Raw genomic sequence first — 13,757 nt, 5'->3', positions numbered from 1 at the left:
GTGGCGTTATGGGTATCATTTCCACCTAGCGATCGGGAGGACACGGGTTCCATTCCCACTCGGGGAGCGTTCTCTAGATCTTCCCCAAAGACACCAAGTACTGGCAATAGGCCCAGGAAACAGACTCGAGCGCGTTTCTATAAGCCTGAGGCTTTCGATGCAGTCGAGCTTAAATAAATAGGTTTGCACCAAATAATTAGTTCTTTAGAAAATGGTTCAATTGATCAAGGAGTGATGAAATGGTTCTACGGCTTAGTATTTAACAAGAGCATGGCACATCTCTTGCAATCAAGATTGGCTTCAAGGCGATACAACACTGCACTAGTAAGGTATATGATAATTAGAGTGTTTTATAATACATAAAATTATTTGTGCACACATTTAAAAGTAAACACGTATTATTCATAACAATTTCACGATGATATAAATTTGTAAATGATTTTGATGATATTTTGTCATCACACCCATATGAACTTTTATAAATTAATGAAGCTATCACTTGGATATGTCAATTAATCAACTATTAAGATACATGTATATGTTCCTAGACTCACATCTTCTAACGTCAATAATCACGAGTTTATAAAATGTATTATTGAAGCACACACCAAGTGTTGTTTTTATTTCCGCTGACGAAAGAAGCTTATGTGCTGTCCGGGAGAAATCATATGGTGTATGTTACACATGCATGATATCACATATAAATTGCCAGTAGGCTCATCAGACCATCACGAAAACCAAGCAGGAATTTGTGTTTACAATCTTACACAAGTTCTACATATACGTTTTCGCCATTACTTCGTTGGATATTTACTTGAAATACACACTATAAAACACACACTATTGTGTGTGTATTACTGGATATAAAAACAATATCGATGGCTTTAAAAATTATGTTCTTTTTGGGTTTAAAATAATTCCAGGTGGCAAAGTCCCATCACTATAAAGAACGTATATATTTCCGTAACGTTTTGACATAGATATGTACTTAATTAAGGAGATTTTAATAAGGTATAATATATCATGATAAGAAATTCACGTGTTCGGTCAAGAAACAACGTGCACGTTTACATGACGTAACTGGGTCAATACAATCTTGCATTCACGTGGTAATGTCATAACCATGTCAGTTGTCTTAGATACTTACAAAGGCATAGTATTACCTTTTACATTTGGAAAGTACCGTTATTACTCTAAGTTTTCGGACACTTAAACTTAATTATTTTTTGTCATGTCCGAAAATTTAGATACGGAAAATATTCAAACAAAAAATGCCTGAAAATGTAGAGACAAAAATTGAATTTCGAAAAGTTTAATTATATTGAAATAAAAGCAATAAATCAAATCACAATAATGTTACAACTTTAAAATAAAACTATTTTACAGATTTGCTTGCTCTTGCCTGAACTGATAACAAAAAAGTAAAACCACGAAACATACCGCTTCCTTAATAGGAAGATTATTTTAACACGCTGTCGGTTGAAGCTATTGTTTTCTACTTGTATACATGGTTATTTACCCAATTACGCAATGTTTATGGTCTATTGCCCTCAGGCGTGCGTCTTCCATGTTATATGACCTTAATTCGTTTATAAAAATCCATGATCGAAGTGTCACAAGATAAACAAATACATTGCCGAAATCTGGTGAAGAAGCGGTGTGAAATATACTGTCCGAAAATTTATGTTCATGAATGATAGACGAAAACGCGCATGTGCGAAAATTAACAGTCACGAAAAATAATTATTACATTAAATAAATATTGTTTTCCTTAACTACCAACATCGCATCTCCTCCTTGCATATATTTCAATGTGCTTACCTAAAATATGCGGGTATTAAACGACATTCAATGTAGGCGGTTACGTCGTCTGCATCTCAATAAAGGTCTTCAATTCGCACACAATTTCATATTTCGGTTAACCAACTATCAAAACGTGTATCCACAGTACCTTGAAACAAAGATTGTCTTTGATTGGCTTTCAATTTAACTGAAGTTGATTTAAGGTGACAAACTGCATCTTGTTCAAGCTGGCGTTGTAAAAGAAAAACATGTTCATTAGTTCCAACTTTCTCGACGGTTTCAATTAAATCTGACTGCTGTTTGATGTCTTGCAAAAAGTGATGAAGTTTTTGATTATGTGCTTGTACTTGTTCCTCTATCAGTTTCTTCCTACCAGCAATTTCCGACAAAAAGTCTTTCTCAAGCTGGTTATATACGGCCAAGAGTTTCTGTTTTGTAGTTTCAAGCCATGATAATGCTTTATTTTCTGATTCTGATATCGATTCCATGTGTTTGCCCTCCTGTTCTAAAAGGATCTCGCCTTGCTGTTGCAATTCATGCAAGACTGTTTTTAATTCGGAAAAATCGCCTTTCATGGCTTTCGTTGTATCAGACAGTACCTTAACTTCCTTGCACTTTCTGTGATCAGCCGTTTCACACTTACTGCAGCATGTCACATCGTGGTCTTTACACAGGTAGACCGCTTCTTCCCTTTCGTGTTTTGGACAGGCGATCAAGTTCTTCAGATAGCCCTGCATCTCCTTTGGTGGAGCTTCGGCAAAGTCACAGAACTTGTGGTTCATTGAAGCTCTATTTATTGCATGGTTCCGTTTACATGAGTCACACAGTGGTTCTTCACAATCTGTGCAGTATACAACTCCCTCGTTGTCTGTGTTGTCACGAAGACATTGACCACACATTTGGTTGTTGTCAGCCATTTTTTAAGAAAATCAGCACAGTTTCGAATGGGTATACACCATAATGTGTGTTCTAAATCGAAACTAGAGGGGCGTTATAACGGATGTGAATGCATTCGTATTCGTAATCTGTAACTTCAGTTGAAAGATAACGCTTAATAAGCCTTACTAATAATTATAATATAGTTTGTGGAGAAATACAAGTATCGACCATGATTATCATTATTATCATCAGCATTATCGGATTAAAACATGTAGTACTGGAATAACTATAATTTCAATAAATTATCAGTGTAAGTTAAGCTTACATGCTTTACAAAAATCTGTCTCATAGATCTACATATTTAGTTATATCTCGAATATCCTGTCGTTACGTATATTTTCGTGCGTGTTTCGAATGCTATTGCTGTAGGACTTCATTTCTTAATTTAACGCGACGACTCTGTGTTAATGGATCAGACATTAGCGAAGGTGTTCTATTTTTCATAGACATCTCACAATTAATATGTTTGCTGAATTGCAGTCCTAACGAAATAAACTTGTACGAACCTAATTGTTCCATATGAAATTATATTTTTTATTTAAAAAAAAAACATATTTGTGTCAATGCATTTCTTACATTTCGTATTTGATAGTGACAACTTAATTTATATTATCTAATAAGAAAGTAATAAACATATTATATGTAACTAAATGTTATGCTTCAAATATTTAGAACAGGTCTTTTTCTGCATATTCAATAGCTAGTCTTTTGCTTATGCTGGACATGATCGGCCTTGATATAAACCCCAAGACTGAAACTGAGGTTTAAACAGTTTACACACAGGAGTTTCTTTGTATTACCCGATCTAACAATTTTATAAATGTTGTGAAATTTTCACACCTCAGCACATTTTTCTCAAGGTTAGCTTAGCTGCTTTTGTAATGAGTCCAATCCGGCATCGTGGTTCTTGAGGTGTGCGTCTTGTATGATCAACCTTTCCATAGATACCCCCATAAAGTCCACATTCTTCATGCAGTCTTGATGAACCTTAGTCAGAATATTAATCTTGTCCAAGTTCGACGCTGGATCACGTGTCTATATCATTTGGAAATGTTTTTTTAGAAAAAAAAACTGCATTATCGTTCTAGAGTTCACATTTTTTACATAGTCTTGATGAACCTATGAGAGAATGTTTGTCTTACCCATATAGGCCAAGTAATCAATATGGTATTCGTGTGTCCAACAATTACGTTGTTGATTTAATGTTAGAAAAAACTTGTTTATAACTTCTCTTTATGTGCCGATAGTATAAACAAATCTTGATAAAATGTGGTCACATTGTTAATATTATCTAAGACAATTTCCAGTCTTGGTCAAGTGCGTCTTAAATCTACCGGTGCAAACAATAGAAAAACTTTGTCACCTTCCTTGAAGCCACATTAAAAACTCTTTATTGATGTTCTTTGGTCAGAATGCTTTCCTTGATAGTATCTTAACAATGTTTGAGCTGTGCCAATTGCATCTAAACTCTCGGTCAACAAGACAAAACTTAGCAATAAATACTACCGACTTTAGGAGCCACAATACAGACTTAATGTTGATGAACCTCGATCAGAATGTTTATCTAAATTCGATTCTGGGTTATATACTGTGACAAAAAAGCTAGGTTACCAACTCTAAGAACGAGGATCGCCTGGGTGAGAAACGCCTGTACCAACCACTGCCCTAAACGGACAGCCGGACGAAATAAAAAAGTGTTGAAATGCAAAGCGCCACCGGCTATTTCAGTTGCTAACAACGTGGAAATAACTAAAGGTTCGGATTATACTTCGTATTCCAACTACGGCACTGTTTCTAACGATTCTAAATTGATTTTATTTTGAAGATGTGGAACTAAGGAATGTTTTTTGGGACATGTGTTTTCCCAAATGTTAATGCCATATTGATTTTGGGCAAGTTTGAGACATTTCTATGCCATAAGCAACCGATTTTATTTCGTGCCATTCTAAAAACAGCAATAAGTACTTAGCTTTTGCTGATAACATAAATAATATTGACACGCCAATTTTATCTGATATTTATTGAAATTGAAAACTCTCAAAAACCAAATAGAAGCACATGCACTTGACATTTAAGATTTACCCTCAACCTCTGGGTTTCATGAATGCAGCAGTATGATATCAAATGTATCGAGCTATCATCTCTCAGACAATACAACCTTATGTACACATGCCTTCGTATCCACTGAAATCTTTGGAAGATAATCACCATTCTCCATTCTGCTCTGAATCTCTCAACTCAGCATAAATAGGGAACAGATTTGTTAATGGGCTACTCTAAATACCAAACTTTGCCAAAATATATAATTTTGTTGATGATTCATAAATTGTGATATATTGGACTTTTATTCTTTCTTTTGTCTTAATTGACATGTGCTTCACTATAAAATCGAATAACATGCAAATGAATACGTACGGACCAAGTTTATACTAAAATTACTTCCACAGAGTGTTGGGACATGTTACCGAACGTGCAAGATCTGATCAGAAATTGCAATGATAAAAAAACTGTTACCTAAAAAATTAACATATACCTACTTCACATACTTTTATAAGGAACAGAAACCATCAAAATAATTGAACAAGCAAATTCGTTGAATTGAAATCCCCCGCCATTATACTTCTGGACACAAAAGTATTCTGGACGGATGGACAAGGCCAATGTGCATCATCCTCTTATCCATATGTATACTCACACCAAGTTTTAATGAAATCCGTCAAAGCACTTCCAATATATGGGTTTTGACACACAAAAAAGGCATTTTTCAAGATACAAAGGGCCATAACTCCGTTAATATCCGATGGTGTACAATGCCATTTTGGCGTGCATCATCCTCTTATCCATATATATACTCATACCAAGCTACAATGAAATCCGCCAAAGCACTTTCAAGATATGGCTCCGGACACAAAAGTGCCGGGCGGACGGAAGACGGAAGGACGGACAACGCCAAGACAATATCCCTCCGCCTATGGCAAGGGATAATTAAACAAGGCTATTGTCAAGCAATATGGTCCCCAACCGGCTCCACCATTGTCAGATATTCCACCATTTTCCTAATTATTATTTTTTGATTGCCATAGCAACCACAATTTTTGACGTAGGAACAAAATGAAATGACGTGCATAATGTCCATATTGCCATCGATCCATGTTGCAAGTTTTATGAAAAAATATTAAGAACTTTAAAAGTTATCGCAGGATCCAGAAAAGTGTGACAGACAGACAGACTCACAGAGCGCAAACCATAAGTCCCCTCCGGTGAAACCAGTAGGGGACAACAGATGCACAAGTAAATATACAGGCAACATTTTCTGATGTTCAACCATGAATAAAACAAAAAAGAATGTACAAGCTTTTCATATATGTTACATAGAGCATTTCTAGACAGCCTTCCCTACCCCATTATAGAGATGTATAGCAGTGATAACACGTTTATTCTTCCTCTTTATATCTAAACCATATCTAAATCATATCTAAGCATGCAACAATTTGTAAAGGTTAAATTTTTAACCTTTTTTTCCTTTTAGGAACTCTAAGTGAGTATAGTGCAAAGGCAATAATTGTGTGATATACAAGCCTAAGTAAGAATAACTTCAAACTATTATAGTAGCTACAAACCGAAAAATGACGCAGTGAGATTCAAATTAATCAGAACTATACCATTCAGAACTAGAGCTTTCACCATAGGATCACTTATGCCCCCTATCAGCACTTGATAGAAGTTATGAGCTTTTTTCGAAACCTAAACGCAGATTTTGAAACCTAAACGCGTACCCTAAGTTCAAGGTCAAGGTCACAGGGGTCAAAATTTGTGTGCGTATGGAAAGGCCTTGTCCATATACACATGCATACCAAATATGAAGGTTATATCTGCAGGGACAAAGAAGTTATGAGCATTTTTCGAAACCTAAATGCAGATTTCGAAACCTAAACACGGACCTTATATCTCAAGGGACATAGAAGTTATGAGCATTTTTCAAAACCTAAACGCAAAGTGTGACGGAAAGACGGACAGACAGACGGACAGTCCGATCACTATATGCCCCTTTTTCTTCGAAAGGGGGCATAAAAAACATCCTCACCCTATTAATGTGCTAAATATAAAAAATACATGTAACAAACTTATACATTAATTTTTCATAAGATGTTCAATTATCTAGAACAATATATTGTACCCTTCAGAAAACAAACATTTAGGAAATTAAAAAGAAATATAAAGCAAAACAGATTGCAACGAAAATATATTTGTACTAAAACATATGAATATAATCCTACCTTTTGTTCTAATTGAAGTTTGTTGTTACCTTTTAAATGCTCTTGAAAAAGAAAATATCACCCATGTGTTTGGTAAAAAGCCAAAAAGTGCAAATTTCTCAGAAAGCTTTCTTTGTTCAGTTTGTTCTAGCAAAATATATTCATGCTTCTGCTAAGAAATTGCACCAATGCTCTATTCATCAAAATAATGGTATCAAACACATCCGAGTATAAAATAAACTGGGGTACAATAACAATCACACATGTTATCAAATTGCAAACAAACTGAACAGCGTATTAACACAATTAGGAGATTGGTCATTATTTGCATCAATTGCTGGTTGTTGCTTTCTTTCTATTATTTTTTACAATTTTTAAGATTATTTTAACCATAAGTATGGGTAAACAACCTTTATATACACAAACAATGTGAAATAGTATATTAGGAATGTATGCATTCACACAAAATCAACAATTTTAGTATTATATATTCTCATTCATGTATAAAAATACAATCTCTTTTAAAAAAGTACAACCATACTAAGAAATCACGCATGAAGTGTAAAAATGTGTTCCAAAGGTTATCAGTATAAGCTGTTATAAAAAATTAAACACCTTGAAACATACACACACACTATTGTAATCAAGAAATGGTACCTTCTTAATTAACATAAGCTCAAAATCAGAAAATGAAAGAAATTATTGCTCACATTATTGTGAATTAAAAATCTTTTACTTAAAAGTTTTTCATGAAAAAAAAAAGACGACAAACAGCTATGACAGACCATATCATTAAAAACAAAGATACACTCAGTATAGAAAGCAACAATCAAGCAACAAAAACGTTTTAAACACACAAGCAAAAATACAATATTGAAATGTTTGTTTAGAAATGAAAACCAACTTAAAAGTCAGAATTTATTCTCAGTCTCCTAGTCTCTAATGGACATAAGGGTTTCTTATTTCAGTTCTTAATATTACCTTGATAACATAATGGCTATAAGTTTTAAACCAAATGTTATTAATTTATTTTATGGTTAAGATCGATAAAAAAAATAACCATTATTCTACCACTATCATGATTGAAAACAACAACATGAAACTAAAATAATAACTATAAGAATGTCTTATAACAACTATCAGTAAAAGAATAAACATAATTTGCATACACAAAACTGTCCCCACAATTTTAACTTCAACCAGTTAATAACACAATTCACACTCTAAAATATCCTACCTTTTTGTTCCATTCAAAAGGCAGCAATTTCTATTCTTGGAATAGAATTCAATCTACACACCTAACTAATAATCATTAATCATAACTAACAATTTCAGTAAAAACTCCTTGTTTGGATATTGAAAAACAAAAAAGATATTTCTCCCAAAAAATGAAAATAACACAGGAATACAATCAACAGATCTAACACTACAAGATTCTTAAGTTCTCAGCAACAGAAACAAAACATAATTAAGTAGCAGTATTTCACATTGCAGTAAAGAAAAATGTTAAGCTTTTAACAGAAAAAGCTTGCGTTCCAAAAATAAACATAGAAGAATATCCTTATTATCAGATCAAAAACTGATTTTTTTAAATGTTGTCATCATTTTTATAGCAAAAGATCTACAGACAAGATGCAGGTTTCCACCATAACTAGGCAGTAAAGAAACATGTTTAGCTTTTAAAACCACAAGCTTATGTTACAAAAATGAAAAAGAAAAATATCCTCAATATCAGATCCAAAAATGAGTTTCTTAAAAAAAACAACCTTATTATTACCATAGTAAAAGATCTTCAGACGATATGCAAGTTTCAACCGTAACAAAATAAGCTTACATTCCAAAAAGAAACAAGGAAGAATGTTCTCATAATCAGATCCAAAACTTTTTGTTTTTGTTATTTTGTCTATATAATTTCCATAGCAACAGATCTTCATACAAGATGCAGGTTTCCACGGTAACTAGGCGTCCTCGGCCATGTTGGAGTACCCGCTCCTGCTGCTACTGCTCGGGCGACCCCGGACGTGACGGACGCAGCGGGGCACAAGCACAGTCAACATGACTCCCAGCAGTAGGCCGACCAGGATACAGAAGACGTACCATCCGGCAGAGGCTACAAACAGGAATTTGAAACTGAATACAGGGCTGACATATCAGTTGCTGGAAATAGGAATTGTAAACTGAATACTGGGCTGACATATCAGTTGCAGGAAATAGGAATTGTAAACTGAAAACTGGGCTGACATATCAGTTGCTGGAAATAGGAATTGTAAACTGAATACTGGGCTGACATATCAGTTGCAGGAAATAGGAGTTTGAAACTGAATACTGGGCTGACATATCAGTTGCTGGAAATAGGAATTGTAAACTGAAAACTGGGCTGACATATCAGTTGCTGGAAATAGGAATCGTAAACTGAATACTGGGCTGACATATCAGTTGCAGAAAATATGAATTTGAAACTGAATACTGGGCTGACATATCAGTTGCTGGAAACAGGAATTGTTAACTGAATACTGGGCTGACATATCAGTTGCTGGAAATAGGAATTGTAAACTGAATACTGGGCTGACATATCAGTTGCAGGAAATAGGAATTGTTAACTGAATACTGGGCTGACATATCAGTTGCTGGAAATAGGAATTGTAAACTGAATACTGGGCTGACATATCAGTTGCTGGAAATAGGAATTATAAACTGAATACTGGGCTGACATATCAGTTGCATGAAATAAGAATTGTAAACTGAATACTGGGCTGACATATCAGTTGCTGGAAATAGGAATTGTAAACTGAATACTGGGCTGACATATCAGTTGCAGGAAATAAGAATTGTAAACTGAATACTGGGCTGACATATCAGTTGCTGGAAATAGGAATTTGAAACTTAATACTGGGCTGACCTATCAGTTGCTGGAAATAGGAATTTGAAACTGAATACTGGGCTGACAATCAGTTGCTGGAAATAGGAATTGTAAACTGAATACTGGGCTGACATATCAGTTGCTGGAAATAGGAATTTGAAACTGAATACTTGGCTGACATATCAGTTGCTGGAAATAGGAATTGTAAACTGAAAACTGGGCTGACATATCAGTTGCTGGAGATAGGAATTGTAAATTGAATACTGGGCTGACATATCAGTTGCTGGAAATAGGAATTTGAATACTTTGTTTACATATATAATTGTATTAAGTTATATTAACATAGAATAACACCTGAAGGACTTAAGGAAACGAAATTGGCTTAAAATTTCCAGTTATTGAAAATGTTCCTTAGCAATATATGTGGTACTCCTGAGACTGTTTAAGGACCTAAACATTACCCAAAAAAGAATAGTCTGAACCTTTTTTCCATTTTTATCTAAGAATTCATAAATTTTCTATGATTTAATGCTAATTGTTTAAACATGTGATACAAATTAAATGTTAGCGTTAATATTGTAAAGAAACTTTGACAGCATATGATAACAGTTGTTGTACTTAAACAATCTTGCATAAGACCAAAAATTGATCATCTCTTAAGACTATGAAATGAGGCATTTTTCCTAAGAGTTTCCTTAGCTTTGCTTTGCAAATTATTTTTCTCCGGAAGATTTTTCACAGAACATTCTAAAAATAAGAAATATTACATAGTAGTTGACACAAATTATTGGGAGTCATATGAAATTGTAGGTTCAGCAATTGTTGAATTAATTTTTTGTGTATATTTTCAAACAAGAAAGTAAACATTAATAATAAATTTTCTAAGAAAATTCAAAAGTTTTAAAACTGATGATAAGTTTTCTTACAATTACAGAAATGAACACAGCTATTAATTAGATTTTATTCTTAGATATCTTATGATACTTGGATAAAAACTAACATAAATCTTAAATATATGAAAATGATTCAATAATAAAAAGAAATATTATTTCACAAACAAGATCGAGCTGTCACCATAGGATGACTTATGCCCACTATAAACGCTTGATAGAAGTTCTGAGCTTTTTTCGAAACCTTAACGCAGTTTTCGAAACCTAAACGCTGACCCTAAGTTCAAGGTCAAGGTCACAGGGGTCAAAATTTGTGTGCGTATGGAAAGGCCTTGTCCATATACACATGCATACCAAATATGAAGGTTATATCTCAAGGGACATAGGAGTTATGAGCATTTTTCGAAACCTAAACGCAGATTTCGAAACCTAAACACGGACCCTAAGTTCAAGGTCAAGGTCACAGGGTTCAATTTTTTTGTACGTATGGAAAGGCCGTGTCCATCATCGTCGGATACCCACGACTAATTCATTCCGTTACTCTCCAGCATTAGCCGTGGGACAATATAACCAATACACGCCGTTTTGACCTTAACTGTAACCTCTCAGTAGACCAATGAAATCGCAGTTTACAAAAAGAATACTCTTCGCTTTTGAGGTGTCAATGCTGGGTCGTGCTAAAAGGCGGATAAAAGAGCGGATGATATAGCGTATATAGTAAAGAGTGGATAATATAGACAAAGAAGGATTATCGGAAAGAGCGGATGATATGAACAAAGAAGAAAATAGGAGACGATATGGATTGTTATTGAACGATTGTTTTGTAATTGTTCTCGCGTTATGTTTTGGTACTGGAATATTTGAAAGTAAATATTAAGTTATTTAAGTTTAAATATAAAGCACAATAGTATTTTTAGGCTACTAAATATATATGTATTTAGTAAATAATAACTTCGTTACATATGTTTAAACAACGAAAGCAAAATACTATTGAATTTCTCTCTAAATATACATGAGGTAGTTTGCCAACAATATGAATATGTTGCCCAGCTCTTGCCACGTGGAGGCCACCACTTGTAAGCGCCAAATTTTGAAAAAAAAAATAGGCCGAAATCGTCAATTATATAAACAATTAATTAAATTTTGAAGCAAGTGTAATTAAATATATGGTACTAATATAAATACATATAATAAAAAATGAGTCATACATTGCTATTTATCCCGTATCATGTTTTTATATAATAGAAGTTATTACATGTTGCAAAAATTAGATAATTATCTATGGCGATCAGCCGCCCAAAAAATCTGTAAAGAGCGGATAATATAGACAAAGAAGGATTATCGGAAAGAGCGGATGATATGAACAAAGAAGGAAACAGCGGATGAAATATACAAAGAAGGAAACTGCGGACAATATGAATAATTAATAAATCTGCGGATGATATATACAAAGAAGGGATTTGCGGATAATATATACAAAGAACGAAACTGCGGATAATATGAATAATTATTAAATATGCGGGTGATTTATACAAAGAACGAAACTGCGGATGTTATGTACAAAGAAGGAAACTGCGGATAATATGAATAATTAATAAATCTGCGGATAATATATACAAATAACGAAACTGCGGATGATATATACAGAGAACGAAACTGCGGATGATATGTACAAAGAAGGAAACTGCGGATAATATGAATAATTAATAGATCTGCGGATAATATACACAAAGAACGAAACTGCGGATGTTATGTACAAAGAAGGAAACTGCGGATAATATATATAGTCTGCTAATCTTAGTATAAGTGTACAAAGTATAACGCACCAATGGCGGCCGAGCGCAAAATTTTGCGATCAGCCGCCAAAAAATCTGTAAAGAGCGGATAACATAGACAAAAAAGGATTATCCGAAAGAGCGGATGATATGAACAAAGAAGGAAACAGCGGATGAAATATACAAAGAAGGAAACTGCGGATAATATGAATAATTAATAAATCTGCGGATAGTATATACAAAGAAAGAAACTGCGGATGATATATACAAAGAAACGGATGATATATACAAAGAAGAAAACAGCGGATAATATGAATAATTAATAAATCGGCGGATGATATATACGAAGAACGAAACTGCGGATGATATATATAGTCTGCTAATCTTAGTATAAGTGTACATAGTAAAACGCACCAATGGCGCCAAAAAAATCTGTAAAGAGCGGATAATATAGAAAAAGAAGGATTATCGGAAAGAGCGGATGATATGAACAAAGAAGGAAACAGCGGATGAAATATACAAAGAATGAAACTGCGGACAATATGAATAATTAATAAATCTGCGGATAATATATACAAAGAAGGGATTTGCGGATAATATATACAAAGAACGAAACTGCGGATGATATGTACAAAGAAGGAAACTGCGGATAATATGAATAATTAATAAATCTGCGGATGATATATACAAAGAACGAAACTGCGGATGTTATGTACAAAGAAGGAAACTGCGGATAATATGAATAATTAATAAATAGGCGGATAATATATACAAAGAACGAAACTGCGGATGATATATACAAAGAAGGAACTGAATAATAATATATAGAAATTAGGACCAGTTAATAAATAAATAATATCTGATGCAAATAAAGAAGTAAGCTGCGGATAATGTGTACAAAAATATCACTATAGAAATGCACTTTATATAAAGAATAATGATCTGATGCAAATAAGAAATGAAGCTGCGGATAATGTGTACAAAACTATTACTATAAAATGAACTTACCGATTTCTGGCAAAATTGCTTGTAAATTTAGGTGACCGCGCATGAAATCTTTCACTTTGAATCCAGGGTATGGGAACACTGGGCACAAAGTGCTCGACTTAAGATACTTAGTCTGTGAATGTCCAATTATCATGGCCATAATGACGCTATTTCTGCACACGCTTTAATAATAAATATTTATTACGAAAAAACACTGTGTAATGCTCACTATACAATAGATATGCTG

General features: G+C 33.9%; 1 protein-coding gene across 1 annotated transcript in view; it reads right to left on the bottom strand.

Moving 5' to 3' along the window:
• Nucleotides 1-1,296: 1,296 nt before the first annotated feature.
• LOC127838518 (E3 ubiquitin-protein ligase TRIM33-like) overlaps nucleotides 1,297-13,757 on the bottom strand; it is a 91,650-nt gene continuing 79,189 nt past the window's right edge. Inside the window, exon 2 of the mRNA XM_052366316.1 lies at nucleotides 1,297-2,765. Coding sequence (XP_052222276.1) covers nucleotides 1,908-2,720 — 813 coding nt within the window. The 5' untranslated portion in view covers nucleotides 2,721-2,765 and the 3' untranslated portion in view covers nucleotides 1,297-1,907. The remainder of the gene's footprint in view (nucleotides 2,766-13,757) is intronic.

The sequence above is a fragment of the Dreissena polymorpha genome, chromosome 7 (assembly GCF_020536995.1).
Source record: "Dreissena polymorpha isolate Duluth1 chromosome 7, UMN_Dpol_1.0, whole genome shotgun sequence".
NCBI classification, from domain to species: domain Eukaryota; kingdom Metazoa; phylum Mollusca; class Bivalvia; order Myida; family Dreissenidae; genus Dreissena; species Dreissena polymorpha.
This window is presented reverse-complemented; position numbering and strand designations above follow the sequence as displayed.